Raw genomic sequence first — 15,084 nt, 5'->3', positions numbered from 1 at the left:
ACAGACTCTGCTGGGACACTTGATGCAAGGATGGACTCTGCTGGTGGCAGGCAACGTGGCAGGTGACACGCTCAGGGATCCCACTGATTCGGCATTATGGTGAGTTGAATGCTTTCATTCTAGATTACAATGTAATAGAAATAATGCACTTCAATCATCCTGACACCATAACAACCATGGTGCCGGGATGATTGAAGTGCTAACACAAGGTGTATGGAGTATCTTTATCTGCTGATGCTGTTAAACTTTCTAGAATACACATACTTCTTTTGTTGTGTAGGATCTAGGGCTGCTGTCCCTCCATCCCTCTCCCCCTTTCCCTCTCCATCCCTCATTCATCTCAGACTCTAACCACACCCACTTGAGCCACGCCCATTTAAGCCACTCCCACTATTTTGCGTAAACCACGCCCATTTTGCGGCACATTTTTATTTTTACCTGTCACACCTACAAACGCATGCCCCACCCCTTAATTATAAGACTCCGCCTACAGCCAAAAAAAAAGTGTCCCGAAATTTTTTTTTACAATGTTGGCAACTATGGAAGTGGTGTGTCCCTGGAATGAAGTGGAGTGTCCCTGTGCCCTTGAAATGAAGTGGTGTGTCCCTGGAATGAAGTGGTGTGTCCCTGGAATGAAGTGGTGTGACCCTGTGTCCCCGGAATGAAGTGGAGTGTTCCTGTGTCCCTGGAATGAAGTGGTGTGACCCTGTGTCCCCGGAATGAAGTGGAGTGTCCCTGTGCCCTTGAAATGAAGTGGTGTGTCCCTAGAATGAAGTGGTGTGTCCCTGGAATGAAGTGGTGTGACCCTGTGTCCCCGGAATGAAGTGGAGTGTCCCTGTGTCCCTGGAATGAAGTGGTGTAACCCTGTGTCCCCGGAATGAAGTGGAGTGTCCCTGTGTCCCTGGAATGAAGTGGTGTAACCCTGTGTCCCCGGAATAAAGTGGAGTGTCCCTGTGTCCCTGGAATGAAGTGGTGTGACCCTGTGTCCCTGGAATTAAGTGGAATGTCCCTGGAATGAAGTGTTGTGTCCCTGGAATGAAGTGTTATGTCCCTGGAATGAAGTGTCGCTCTTTTTTTTTTGTTTATAGCACATAAAATAAAAAATGCAGAGGTGATCAAACACCACCAAAAGAAAGCTCTATTTTTGGGAAAAAAAGGACATCGATTTTGTTTGGGTACAGCATCGCACGACCGCGCAATTGTCAGTTAAAGCGAGGCAGTGCTGTATCGCAAAAAATGACCTGGTCAGGAAGGGGGATAAAACTTTTGAAGCTGAAGTGGTTAAACAGGGACCTGGAAAATGCCATACACAGTAGTGGGTGAAGGAGAGGGACTGGTGTCCAGGTCAGGGACTGTGTACTGTGACGTGCTGTGTATACAGTGGGGGAGGGGTCTCTCAGCATGCAGCCAGTGTTCTCCCATGTCTCAGTGTAGCACACACACAGGCAGTAGACATGTACAAACACACACACACACATACACACACACACACACATTGACAGGTTAACCCATCCCCTCTTAAACACTCTCATGGTCCCCTCACGGCCTGGTGTGATTGTTCCAGCATGGCCACGGCATTCCAAGCAGCCAGGTTAGGGAGAGGGGGAAGTGGAGAAAGTGAGTGAGAAAGTAAGAAGCTGCACACACACTGCTGGCTTCATTATCTTACCTCTCTATAAACAGTGCACTTGTTCCCCAACCCCTCACCTGACAATCTTATCTGTCCTCTATGTAGAGAGCAGAGGCTGGCCATTCCCCCTACCAGACACTTACTGTGTGATCGTCGTGACATCCATCGCTGCTGCCGGCTGTTCCAGGGAAGTTCAGTCTTATGCTGTGAAGGGTCAAGCGCCCAGAGTAGCGAGTCGCAGGTAGGTGAATGAATGGAAACTCCAGCATCTTTCTACAAGATGCCCAGTCCACCGCACAGTGAGGCGGGAAACCGGAAGTGATGCTGAAAAAGGACCGCCCACTGTCCTCTGGTCCCCGCCAATAAAAATAAGGAACAGGCGGCCAGAAACAAATCATTGAAGAGTGGGAGTGTTTGCGGGCACATCGCTTGTGCCCCAAACACGCCCTGAACATGGGCAAATCAGCTTCCCAGCTTGCAATCAGCTGATTACAAGCTGAGAAGCTTCCCATAGACTGCCGTGTGTCCGGTGCCTGGTCACCTTTTTTTGTGAATAGCTTGGGGGGGCAGTGCCTGTGCGCTCCCTATGGACAGGGCCGCCACTGCTCTGCTGTCTCCTTCCATTATCTGCTATCTATCGGCTATCTGCATAAGTTGACAGTAGACATTCCCAGCAGATGACTCTGTCCCCCCTCCAGCACAAAACAAGTAACTGACTGCCTCATCTGAGCATGTTTTGCTATGAAGTTGTGTAGAGGGGGTGTGTCCATTTATTCCATTTAGGTCTCAGATTACACTCAGCTCTATGCTTTATGCTGAGCAGTGTGTGATGTCAGATCCCCACCCCCTGCCTTCTGAAGCTGGGTAAAAGTCTTTGATCTGTGTGAATTAGAATGCTGTAGATCAGGGAGGGCAGCAGATAAACAGGTACAACACATGTAAGAAAATTTGTTTCACCTCTCTGCATCACCTAAAACGAATCACTTCACTGGGTATAAGTAAGGGTTTCCAAGCACGTTAACAGCATCAAACTTCGTTTGCATCACTATTGGCTTGCATTGGGAGAATGCAGTTCTCATGCAAACATGTACTCATGCACACATGACATGGATTTGATGATGCTTCAGCTTTCTTTCTTGGCACTGGCATACATACTTTTTTCAGTCTTTTTTTTACCTTATATAAAACTGTTCTTGTTTGAACTAAATGTTGTATGGCAGATTTTATGAGTCAAAAAAATAAAACTATATATTACCCGTTCCTTGTTTTGCATTCCAATTCATACCTGTGAAATCCAAATATACATTACATGTTTGCATTCTTTCGAGTCCTGGTTAGAATTAGCCTGTCTATGTTACGCCCCTTGTTACCATAAAAGTACAACTGTAATAAAAATGTGATACCAACTGTACGTAATTATGTGTATAAAAACCTTCAATTGCGTCAAATAAAACAGAACAGTTATTTTGGAAAGATGCTGAGTGTATTTTTCGTGTCTGTTCCCCTACTGCAGTAGTTATTAATTTGAAACCACTAATCAATATGAGGATAGGGGTTGCCTATCTATAAAATTTCCAGAAAACAATTTTGGAAAAAAAGCTTCTCCTAAATGAAACCTGTTATACGAGAAATGTGTAGGCTGCTTCTTTTGACTTCCTTTATAGAATGCTAATCCCTTGTCTGTCTCTTTTGTCTTTAGTTTAAATATTTTCTGAGTCACTGATAGGGCACATACCTCTAAATTAGAGCCCTGCACATACCTCTAAATTAGAGCCCTAAATTAGAGCCCTGAGAACAATGGTACAGAGCTTCCCATGCAGTCTAGGAACAGTTAGATGGTAAATTATTTTTATTTTTTAAGAGCATATGTTTACAGAGGCTCTTCCCCTTCAATGATATGTAAATAAAGCAGTTGGATAGGTTTTGGAACTGAGCAGAGGAAGTTGGTATGAAGGAAGTTGGTGGGAGGGGCTTGGGGTCTTTTGAAACAAGCATGTGGAGAGAGGAAGGGAGATGTGTTTGCAAGGACAAAGAGGAAGACATGGATGCGAGAAGCTCGAGAACTTTGGAGACGTTTTGGACTCTGAGCAAGGAACCATGAAGGACATTACATCTTAAACCCTAAATTGTGTAACGGTTTAGTTTACTTAATGAGTACATATTGTACATGTTTATATTTGTAGGCATATTTGTATAAGCTATGAGTTGTGTTGTATTGCGTATTCTACAGTTGTATGTGTTGTATTGTGTATTCTACAGTTGTATGTGCAGCTTTCCTGTTTAGTAAAGCATTGATACAGAAGTCTAAGCTTCCTTGGTTTTACCGCAAGAACCTTAAGAGATAGACACAAAGCATAACACAGCACTCAGGATCTAGTGCAGCTTTGCATGGTAGCCAATCAGCTTCTAACTTCAGCTTGTTCAATTAAGCTTTGACAATGAAACTTGGAAGCTGATTGTTTTCTTTGCAAAGCTGCATCAGATTTTGAATGCTCCAATTTTAGTAAATAACTCCCATAGGCTTTTAGGAGCTATAAGCGGCATAGGCATTTTCAAGCTGTAAAAAAAAAACCCAGGGCTAAAACACAGCTAAATGCGCGTTAACTCTGTATACAGCGTTAAGCTGTATCAAGCTTTTTTAAGCTGTAGTAATTGGATTTGGTAGTGGAAAATAGAGCTGCTTAGCACTAACGCGGCTAAGTGCGCATTAACGCCAATGCAATACATGCATACATCACTGACTGTAGAAACTTCACACTGGACCTCATGCAACTTGGATTCTGTGCCTCTCCACTCTTCCTCCAGACTCTGGGACTTTGATTTCCAAATGAAATGCAACATTTTTCACAGTCAGTGATGATTTGGGGAGCCATGTCATCTGCTGGTGTTGGTCCACTGTGTTTTATCAAGTCCAAAGTCAGCGCAGTCTTCTACCAGGAAATTCTAGAACACTTCATGCTTCCAGTTTTATGGAGATGCTGATTTCATTTTACAGCAGGACTTGGCACCTGCTCACACTGCCAAAAGTACCAATACCTGGTTTAATGATCATGGTATCACTGTGCTTGATTGGCCAGCAAACTCGCCTGACCTAAACCCCATAGAGAATCTGTGGGATATTGTCAAGAAGAAGATGAGAGACACCAGACCCAACAATGCAGACGAGCCGAAGGCCGCTATCAAAGAAACCTGGGCTTCCATAACACCTCAGCAGTGCCACAGGCTGATCGCCTCCATGCCACGCTGCATTGATGCAGTAATTCATGCAAAAGGCACCCCGACCAAGTATTGGTATAGTGCATACTATACTGTACATGGACATACTTTTCAGTAAACCAACATTTTTGTATTAAAAATGCTTTTTTTAATTGTATTGTATTGTATTGTATTATTCAGATTTTATGAGATACTGAATCTTGGGTTTTTACTAGCTATAAGCCACAATCATCAAAATGTAAAAAAGGAAATGCTTAAATATATCACTCTGTGTGTAAGGCATCTATATAAAATATATGTGTTTCACTTTTTGAATTGAATTATTGAAATACATTAACTTTTTGATAATATTAAAATTTTTTGAGGAGTACCTGCGTATTCTTAGATATTGTGGATGGTTTATGTTTCTAATAAAACCCATTGTGGCAGCTATTTTCTCTTGAGCCCTCTGAGCCTCAGCCCCACTCCCTAATACTGGCTCTGGTTGACAGCAGTGGGAGCCAATGGCTCCTGCTGCTGTATCTGAGCCAATCAGAAGCCATAGATCTAAGAGAAAGCCTCAGCTCTTGTGCACTTTGCTGGATTGAGATCAGGCTCAGGTACATATTTAGGGGGACTGCATACAGAAGGGTTTTTACCACACTGCATAGATGGCATTAAGGTAAAACCCTTCTGATTTTATAACCATTTTAAGGAATACATTGGTATTCTCTCATCACTGCTATTCACTCAGCCTGCTAATTGGGCTATGAAAAAAGAGCAGCAAATTGATGATAAGTTCCTGATAGGATAAGTTGATATTTGTCAATGCCTTTCTTTACAGTACACCTGATTGGCTTTCAGTCCCACCCCTTCCTCTCCAAGCCTTTTAGGGAATTGCAAGCAGCTGAAACCAAGTCAAATTCAGGTACTTACACTAGCTGCATTTTTAGATTTGATACATTGATACAACTTGGAGTTCAGCTTTAAATACAATCCATTACAACAGATTTCAAATTGGAGTTATATATAAACATAGAACTAAATATTACCAGCTCCAGAATTAACACCAAAACCCATTCCTGCAAAATACAAATATGCAACTTTTATTAAAAAAAAATCATCATATTACATTCCACATAACTGCTTATATATTGTACAGATTTAGTATATACATAAAATGTTGTTTTACCATCTCTAAAATGGCAAACCGACAATACACACCTTCAGCTATGCAACCTGAACAAATGGCACCTTTCCCTTAAATCATGGCACCATGGGAAAGATTACGTAAATATAACAGGGTGGTTTGACAAATGTTCCCACTTTCCATCATATATTGGACAATCAAGATGTGCCTTGACACATCCCACGGTAATAGATTTAAGCGAGTTACTTGGGTGGTATGTACCTGGCAACGGTCTGAAATTTCCTCCCGCTGACTCAGAACTCATGCTGATTGGAGAACTCTGGCTCAGCAGGGAGAGTGTCAGACCTCTGCAGAGAGACCATTGCTTCTCTACATAGAGCAAGGGTCCTTCTCTGCAGTATGCTGGTACAGGATATGCTTTTGTACCCAGGCTTTGGCTGATATCTAAATAAAACAAACTGTAGCCACCCTGCCTTAAGCAGGATTGTCCAAACATTAAGTTCTGGATGGCTGTAGTCAGCCAACGCCAATTTGTTTTCTGTGGTTTGTTCAGTTTTCCCTAAGTCCAGCCTGGCTGTCAGTTCTTCCTTCTGTCAGTAGGTAGCAGTGTCACCTCTGGTATTAGTGAGAGATCTCAAAGTAGTTATCGATTATGAATATGCATATCTTTTCCCAGCCCACCACTAGGAGTTTCCTTTGCCAGCAGTGCATTATGGGAAAGGGTATAAATATATTCGAGGTTGGCTGTTGCAAGTCTCTTCCCCCTAGGCTCAGGCCTGGGGAGGGTGCATGTGACAGAGCTGCCGCTGCTGTGGGTCTGCCTGCCAAATGGGGACTTGATGTCTTTAGGCCTGGAGCTGGGGCCTGGTGCTGCTGATCTTTACTGGAGGCAAGATGGAGTCCCATGGAGACTAGGTGACTCTCCTGTAGAACATTAGGAACAGGATGGAGTACCATGGAGGTTGGTCAACTCTCCTGGAGATAAATGGTCGCTGATCATATTGTTCACATAAGGATATTAAAACACAGGAGTGTCAGATTCGACCTAATGGCCCTTTTTCCTTCCTCGACAAGTTGCTTTAATCTTGAGCATCTGCACCCCTAAACCTCTCTTCCATTGATAGTAATAAATCTTTTTGTGTTTTCACCTAAAAGTGGCGGGCGCCCATCTGTCTTTATGTCCCACTATGCCCAAGAGATCTACTTCTGAGACAAAATGTCAGCCCACCCTGTCTCTGGGGGTTATTGCCATGCCTCCTGGGTCAGGGGGTGCTTAAGAACTGTAAAACTTTGCACACCTTTTGCTTTGATAAACCTGGAATGTATTTAGCTGATTTAGATGGAAAGATCAGTTGGGCTTTAATAATAAATGCAGAAAACCATTTATCTTGAATTAAAGCAGAACGAAACTGTCCTAACTGCTGAGCATGCCGCTATCTTAAGCTCACAATGGACTTTAAAATCGGATTGTACAATTTCCTGTAAGCTGGCCATGCACTATACATATTTATTGTACTTTGTACAATCTTTTAGATTTGGTAAATCTATGTAAAATGAAGTGAAACCTAAACAATCTATTCAATTAGTATCAATTCAAGACAACCCTAGCACTACCAAGTTGATGGTAGATTTAAAGGAGATTATACAATCAGATTGTATGTTGTATGGTCATCCTTAGATCTACCGACAGTAGATCAACATAATGTAAGGGCCTGCCTGATTGGATACAAATTGATTGCATAGTTAATGTAGGTCCTCATAATACAGTTTTGGCAAATGTAGAGTTGGTTGTACAAAGATTGTACAGTCAGATTGCAGTCGCCATGGTGCTGCACACCAGCTATGATGCCAGCCACTTCTAGGGCTTGACAGATGGAATCAAAATCTGACATAGTACACTGGTAATTGCGATGATTATCACTAGAGGTGTGCTTTGAATACCCTGAGCATGTGCTTTTTTTCATGTCTGATTAAGGATCTAATAACATTTGTGGAACTTTTTTTATTTCAACTTTCTTTTGGCAAAGTGGGTTTAGTTCTTCTTTAAATATAACCCATTACTGTATACTTATATTGGGAATAGTATGTGGTTTTAAATAGAAAAATTAAAGAAAAAAATAAAACACAATATTACCGGGTCCATATTTTCCACCCATATTCATTCCTGTAAAATACAAAAATTCATCTTTTTCAAAAAGGTTTTCTTATATCCCATGCAGGTGTCTATAGAATATACAAATCATTTAAATTAAAATAAATAAATAAAACAGTTATTACCTGCTCCAGGGTTTGTACCCCAGTTCATTCCTGTAAAATTGAAATAAGCTGCTTTAAAAAAAGATTTTCCTATAACCAGAGCGGATTTATAATTCCTGTCCTTCCAGTTTAATAGCGCTGTGCTACCTCCCTCTTATTCCACTTAAAAGGTAGTCTTATTATCCCACTAACTTTATCCCCTGCTGTCACTCCTGGCTCTTCCCCCCTATGAATGTCCCCATAGCAAGCCACTTGCTATGGGGGTACTTGTGCATGCTCACTCCCGATCCCTGCTCTGTGTCTCCATAAGACACATAGAGTGGGTCTCGACCTCGACCTGGGGAGGCATGCCTGAGAGGACTGGGAGAGAGCAATCTGGGATGGGTGTAGAACCAGAAGAGTGGATTGCGGAAGAATGGGCAGGGGAGAGGTGACTGCAGCCATAAGGGCTGGCATGACCTGAGAGGTGCTGGTGCTGGGAGAAGTAGCCACGTGTAGGACAACTAGCACCAAGGACTGTCATATTTTTTGCTACACAATAGGGATCCTAGGCCCCTACCCACAAAGGGAACTTGCAAGGCCTGGCTGAGCCAGTGTCGGGCCTAAACTGTGCTAGTTGGTCCTGGAAGTACAAGCAAGTGATGTGCTGGAGGTGTTGAGGAGGAATAGTCTGCAAGCAAGTGTTGTGCTGGAGTGAAGACTGGAGTGTAAATACAAGGAGTGTATATAGCTGGTCCTGTGTAAATATTCTTCAATTCAGTGGGCATCCCATATTCCCTTATCCCATCCAAGTTAATTCCCCTCAATATAAAACAAGAAAAACAAAAAAAAAAAACAAAGTGCATGAACTGTTTTCTATCTAAAGAGTGACTGGAAATTGTGTGCCTGGCTGGGAAGGGTGACAGGTGGACTACAACACTCAGCAGCCCTCACGAGGGTACCGCTACATATACATATAATGCTATTTTACCATCGCTAACATGACAATCCAACAATTCGCACCTTCAGGTATACAACCTGAACAAATGGCACCTTTCCCTTAATTAATAGCAGCATGTTAAGGATTATGTAAATGGTACAGGGTGGTTTCACAAACTTTCACACTTTTCATCATATATCGCAACATTAAGATCTGCCTTGACATATCCAATGGTCATAGATGTAAGCAAATTAGTTACTTGGGTGGCTATTCATGTTGGGGTATGTTCCTGGTAAAGGTCTGAAACTCCCCGACCTCTGCAGAGAGACCATTGCTTCTCCACATAGAGCAAGGGCCCTTCTTTGCAGTATGCTGGCAGATGTGTTTTTTTTTACCCAGGCTGTGGCTGATATCTTAATAAAAGAAACTATAGCCACCATGTCTTAAGCAGGATTGTTCAAACATTAGGTCCTGGATGGCTGTAGTCAGCCAATGTAGTCTTGTAGTTTGTGGTTTGTTCAATTTCCCCCCAAGCCCAGTCTGGCTGTCAGTTCTCCCTTCCATCAGTAGGTGGCACTGTCACCTCTAGTATTAGTGAGTGATCCCACAGTAGATATGGATTATGAATTTTCATATCTTTTCCCAGCCCACCACTAGATGTTTCCTTTGGTAGTGGTGCATTATGGAAAAGGGTATAAATATTTGGGTCTCGCTGATGCAAGTCTCTTTGCAATCTCTTCACCCCCCACGCTCAGGCCTGGTGAAGGTGCATGTGATAGAGCTGCCGCTGCGGGCATTTTACATGTTTTCAAAGCATTTTAGAAGCGTATTACAAGCATTTCACAGATTCAGGCATTTTTTGTTTGGTCAACAGAAAGCACTAGCGGGAGGAAAGGGAGAGGAAATTAGGGGTGGAAAGCTGCTGTTTGAGCAGAAAACCCTGTCACAAATTGCTCGTCAGGCATTTCTATTAAAGTCTATGGGTCAAAAACGATTGGAATCTGCCAAAAAGAAGCTTGCATACTTTTCTGAGACACAGGTGTTTTGCTTCAGGTGACAGAACGCTCAGATGTGAACAGGGGCCTTTGAAATGAAATGGGTTTGGCTTGTTGAGCATTTTAGAGCTACAAGCTTCAAGAAAATCATACAGGTGTGAACGTGGCCTAAAGGAGATTATGCAATCAAATTATACAGTATGTTGTATGGTCATCATTTGATCTACCATCAGCGGTGTAGTGTAAGGGCTTGCCTTGTTGGATACAAATTGATTGCATAGTTTATGTAGGTCCTCATAATTGCAGTCGCCATGGTGCTGCACACCAGCTATGATGCCAGCCACTTACAGGGCTTGAAAGATGGAATAAAAATCTGACATAGCACAATGGTAATTTTGATGATTATCACTAGAGGTGTGCCTTGAATATCCTGAGCATGTGCTAGTAGGCAGAATGCATATGAACACACTGCAGAAAAAAAAGTTATGTCTGATTAAGATCTAATTACATTTGTGGAACTTTTTTTATTTCAACTTTCTTTTGGCAAAGTGGGTTTAGTTCTTCTTTAAATATAACCCATTACTGTACACTTATATTTGGAATAGTATGTGGTTTTAAATGTATAAAAAATGAAAAACACAATATTACCGGCTCCAGAGTTTTCACCCATATTCATTCCTGTAAAATACAAAACTTTAACTTTTTCAAAAAGGTTTTCTTATATGCCATGCAGCTGTCTATAGAATATACAAATCATTTAAATTAAAGAAAAAAAAAAATATTACCTGCTCCAGGGATTGTACCCCAGTTAATTCCTGTAAAATAAGCTGCTTTAAAAAAAGATTTTCCTATAACCAGAGCAAATTTATACTTCCCGTCCTTCCAGTTTAATAGCGCTGTGCTGCCTTCCTCTTATTCCACTTGACAAGGTAGTCTTATTATCCCACTAACTTTATCAGATGTAAAAGTCCCACAAGGAATGCTGAAACTGGGTGCAGAGAGCTTGAACCTTCAACCTGTTTTTCTATTCTAAGGCCCCTTTCACACTGGGGCGGTGGGGGCGTCGGCGGTAAAGCGGTGCTATATTTAGTGCCGCTTTACCGTCGTTTTAGCAGCGCTATTCGGCAGCTAGTGGGGCGGTTTTAACCCACGCTAGCGGCAGAAAAAGGGTTAAAACCGCCCACAAAGCGTCGCTGCAGCAGCGCTATGCCAGCAGTATAGCAGCGCTGCCCCGTTGATTTAAATGGGCAGGAGCGGTGAAGGAGCAGTGTATACACTGCTCCTTTACCGCTCCAAAGATGCTGCTAGCAGGACTTTTTTTAGCGTCCTGCCAGTGCAGCGCTCCAGTGTGAAAGCCCTCAGGGCTTTCACATTGGAGAGACTGCAGCGGCTGTTTCAGGGCACTTTGCAATCGCTATTTTTAGCACTGTAGTGCCTGCAAAGTGCCCCAGTGTGAAAGGGGTCTAAATCAATACACCTACACTGTTTCCCCGAAAATAAGACCTAGCGTGATTGTCGGTGATGGCTGCAATATAAGCCCTACCCCCCAAGTAAGCCCTACTTAAAGCCCTTGTAGGTCTTGTTTTCAGGGTAGGGCTTATTTTCAGGGAAACAGGGTAGGGCTTATTTGGGGGGTAGGGCTTATATTGCAGCCATCACTGACAATCACGCTAGGTCTTATTTTCGGGGAAACAGGGTAGAAACCATGACTGGAAGAGTTGGACACTTTTAGGTATAGGGACCCAGAGTAACTGAACTGTAAATACACAGTAAATTGTTCGGACGGCTTATGTTTCTAATAAAACACATTGTGGCTGCGATTTGGTGTGTAACAGGTTAATTGTGCAGTTAACTAAACCAAGTGTTGATCGCTCTCAGTCTGCTGGCATCTAGATTGCAGATTATACTTACACATTCTAGCCAGGTGGATAACACCACGAACAGTTAAAGTGATTGTAAAGCTTAAGCCCGGGTTCACACCATAATGCGCTGCGGACCGCACAGGAGCGCTGTGCGTCCCTGTTCACCATTTCAGGGACGAATCAGGGCCGATTCTATGCCTGAATTCGGCCCTGAAACGCAGCCAAAGACGCACAGCATTTTTGTGCAGTGCGCACCGCAGCCGCCCCGGAGATATGTGAACCGGCTCCATAGGGAGCCAGTCACATTCTCCTGCTATGCGAATTAGATGTGCGGAAACGCACATCTAATTCGCATAGGTGTGAACCCGGGCTAAATCTTTTATATTAAATCAACAAACATGTTATACTTACCTGCTTTGCAATGGTTTTGCACAGAGAAGCTCCAATCCTCCTCTTCTTGGGTCCCCTGCTGTCACTCCTGGCTCTTCCCCCCTCCTAAAGCCCCCATAACAAACTGCTTGATTTAAAAAAGGGAGGACAGACCATATTGGCCCCATAAAGAATGAGGAAGGACATCTGGTTACAAAGGATGGGGAGATAGCGAAGGTATTGAATTTATTCTTCTCCTCATTCTTCACGAGCGAATCGGGGGACTTCAGTAACCAAAACTGCAGCGTTTATCCTCATGACACATCACAGAAAGCACCTCCATGGTTAACGGACAGAATTAAAATTAGACTTGGGAAACCTAACATTAATAAATCACCGGGACCGGATGGCTTGCATCCGAGGGTACCTAGGGAACCAATGTAGCACCAATATTTAAAAAGGGCCCAAAATACATCCCTGGGAATTACAGACCAGTTAGCCTAACATCAATAGTATGTAAGCTCTTGGAGGGGATGATAAGGGACTACCCTGTTTCCCCGAAAATAAGACCTAGCGTGATTGTCAGTGATGGCTGTAATATAAGCCCTACCCCCCAAATAAGCCCTACCCTGTTTCCCCGAAAATAAGCCCTACCCTGAAAATAAGACCTACACGGACTTTAACTGGGGCTTATTTGGGGGGTAGGGCTTATATTGCAGCCATCACCAACAATCACACTAGGTCTTATTTTCGGGGGAAACAGGGTATATACAAGATTTTAGTAATTAGAACGGTATCATGAGCAGTATACAGCGCGGATTCATGAAGAATCGTTCTTGCCAAACCAGTCTATTAACCTTCTATGAGGAGGTGAGTTGCCATCTAGATAAAGGAAGGCCCGTAGACGTGGTGTATCTGGATTTTGCAAAAGCATTTGACACAGTTCCCCATAAACGTTTACTGTACAAAATAAGGTCCCTTGGCATGGACCATAGGGTGAGTACATGGATTGAAAACTGGCTACAAGGGCGAATTCAGAGGGTGGTGATAAATGGGTAGTCCAATATTTAGGAGAATTATTCCCGCGCTATCAGATATGGAGACGGCTGGAGGTGGAAAAGCTGCATGCGCCGGTTCGGGTAAACACCTCACCTTTTAATTAAATGTATAAATGGGTGGTGCTGCGCTAATCCTAAATACAAAACCCAGGTGGCTTATGTAATGATCATAGTTTATATCACCAAAAAAATAAAAAATTATAAAGACTAGTTGGGTAACTAGTACAAATAGTGTGTATCACTGAGCTGGATAAAAATATCATAGGTGTAACAAAATAAGTATAATAAAACACGCATAATAAAAACTTAGATCACCATAGTAAATATCTGACTCAAAATTAGTGACAAAAAACAATCCTAAATAAAGTGCAAAGTGATTCAGGCGATCAGGGGATCATCCCCTGAAGAAGTCACGTGTGGTGTGACGTCACGCGTAGGGACGGGACAGGCTGCACACACTGTCAGATGCTTACGAGCTCGCCGCTCGTCGGATACAACCGCTGTTTTTAATTGTTAATGTGAGTACCTGTATTTCTATAATAAAAACAAGTTACTTTGATCAAACGGAATTACACTATTAGGTTTTCCTCCTGCTCTATCATCCTTTACAACCCCCCGCACTACACCTGAGGGAACCTATCCTAGGATCTAGGACGGTGAGGGACGCGCAGGAGCCCCTAGGTGGATGTTACAAAAGATCTTCTGGTCATATGCTTTTGCCCTATTACTTTAAGGTAAGGGGCCACTACCCACTGGAGTGTCTGCACACGAAGAAGCACGAGATGTGATTCACCTAAAGCACTCTAATTGCAACGTGTGCATGTCAGCACGTTGCTGTCACATATTTCAAAAAAGGACTTTTTTGTGTGTAATTCTTTTTTTCATTATATATTTTATTTTTTGGGACATCAATACCGTATCTATTTCTGGAGTTTTTTGCACATTTTGCACTTTATGTGAAGTTTAGTTTACTAAATACCTTATTTAATAGAGGTGTAGATACCACCCCACATTGCTTGCACATTGCACATTGTCACTTTTGAGCTGTTTATGCACATAGCCTGAATCACTTTGCACTTGATTTAGGATTGTTTTTTGTCACTAATTTTGAGTCAGATATTTACTATGGTGATCTAAGTTTTTATTATGCGTGTTTTATTATACTTATTTTGTTACACCTATGATATTTTTATCCAGCTCAGTGATACGCACTATTTGTACTAGTTACCCAACTAGTCTTTATAATTTTTAATTTTTTTGGTGATATAAACTATGATCATTACCTAAGCCACCTGGGTTTTGTATTTAGGATTAGCGCAGCACCACCCATTTATACAGATAAATGGGGAGTACTCGGAATGGTCAGGGGAGGGTAGTGGGGTTCCCCAGGGTTCTGTGCTGGGACCAATCTTATTTAATTTGTTCATAAACTGTATTTGCGTACAATACCAAGCTAAGCAGGGCAATAACGTCTCCGCAGTATGTGGAAACCTTGCAAAAAGATCTGAACAAATGAATGGGGTGGGCAACTACATGGCAAATGAGGTTTAATGTAGAAAATGTAAAATAATGCATTTGGTTGGAAAAAATATGAATGCAATCTATACACTGGGGGGAGACCCTCTGGGGGAATCTAGGATGGAAAAGGAC

The 15,084-nt window shown here is 42.6% G+C and overlaps 1 protein-coding gene across 1 annotated transcript in view; it reads right to left on the bottom strand.

Annotated features, from left to right (window-relative positions):
- LOC141102974 (uncharacterized) overlaps positions 1-15,084 on the bottom strand; it is a 248,270-nt gene that overhangs the window by 42,182 nt on the left and 191,004 nt on the right. The window contains exons 40-44 of the mRNA XM_073592043.1: positions 10,794-10,823; positions 8,253-8,282; positions 8,110-8,139; positions 5,878-5,907; positions 2,886-2,915 (exon numbers count right to left, since the gene is read on the bottom strand). Of these exons, the coding sequence (XP_073448144.1) occupies positions 2,886-2,915; positions 5,878-5,907; positions 8,110-8,139; positions 8,253-8,282; positions 10,794-10,823 (150 nt within the window). The remainder of the gene's footprint in view (positions 1-2,885; positions 2,916-5,877; positions 5,908-8,109; positions 8,140-8,252; positions 8,283-10,793; positions 10,824-15,084) is intronic.

The sequence above is a fragment of the Aquarana catesbeiana genome, linkage group LG07, assembly GCF_042186555.1.
Source record: "Aquarana catesbeiana isolate 2022-GZ linkage group LG07, ASM4218655v1, whole genome shotgun sequence".
NCBI classification, from domain to species: Eukaryota; Metazoa; Chordata; class Amphibia; order Anura; family Ranidae; genus Aquarana; species Aquarana catesbeiana.
This window is presented reverse-complemented; position numbering and strand designations above follow the sequence as displayed.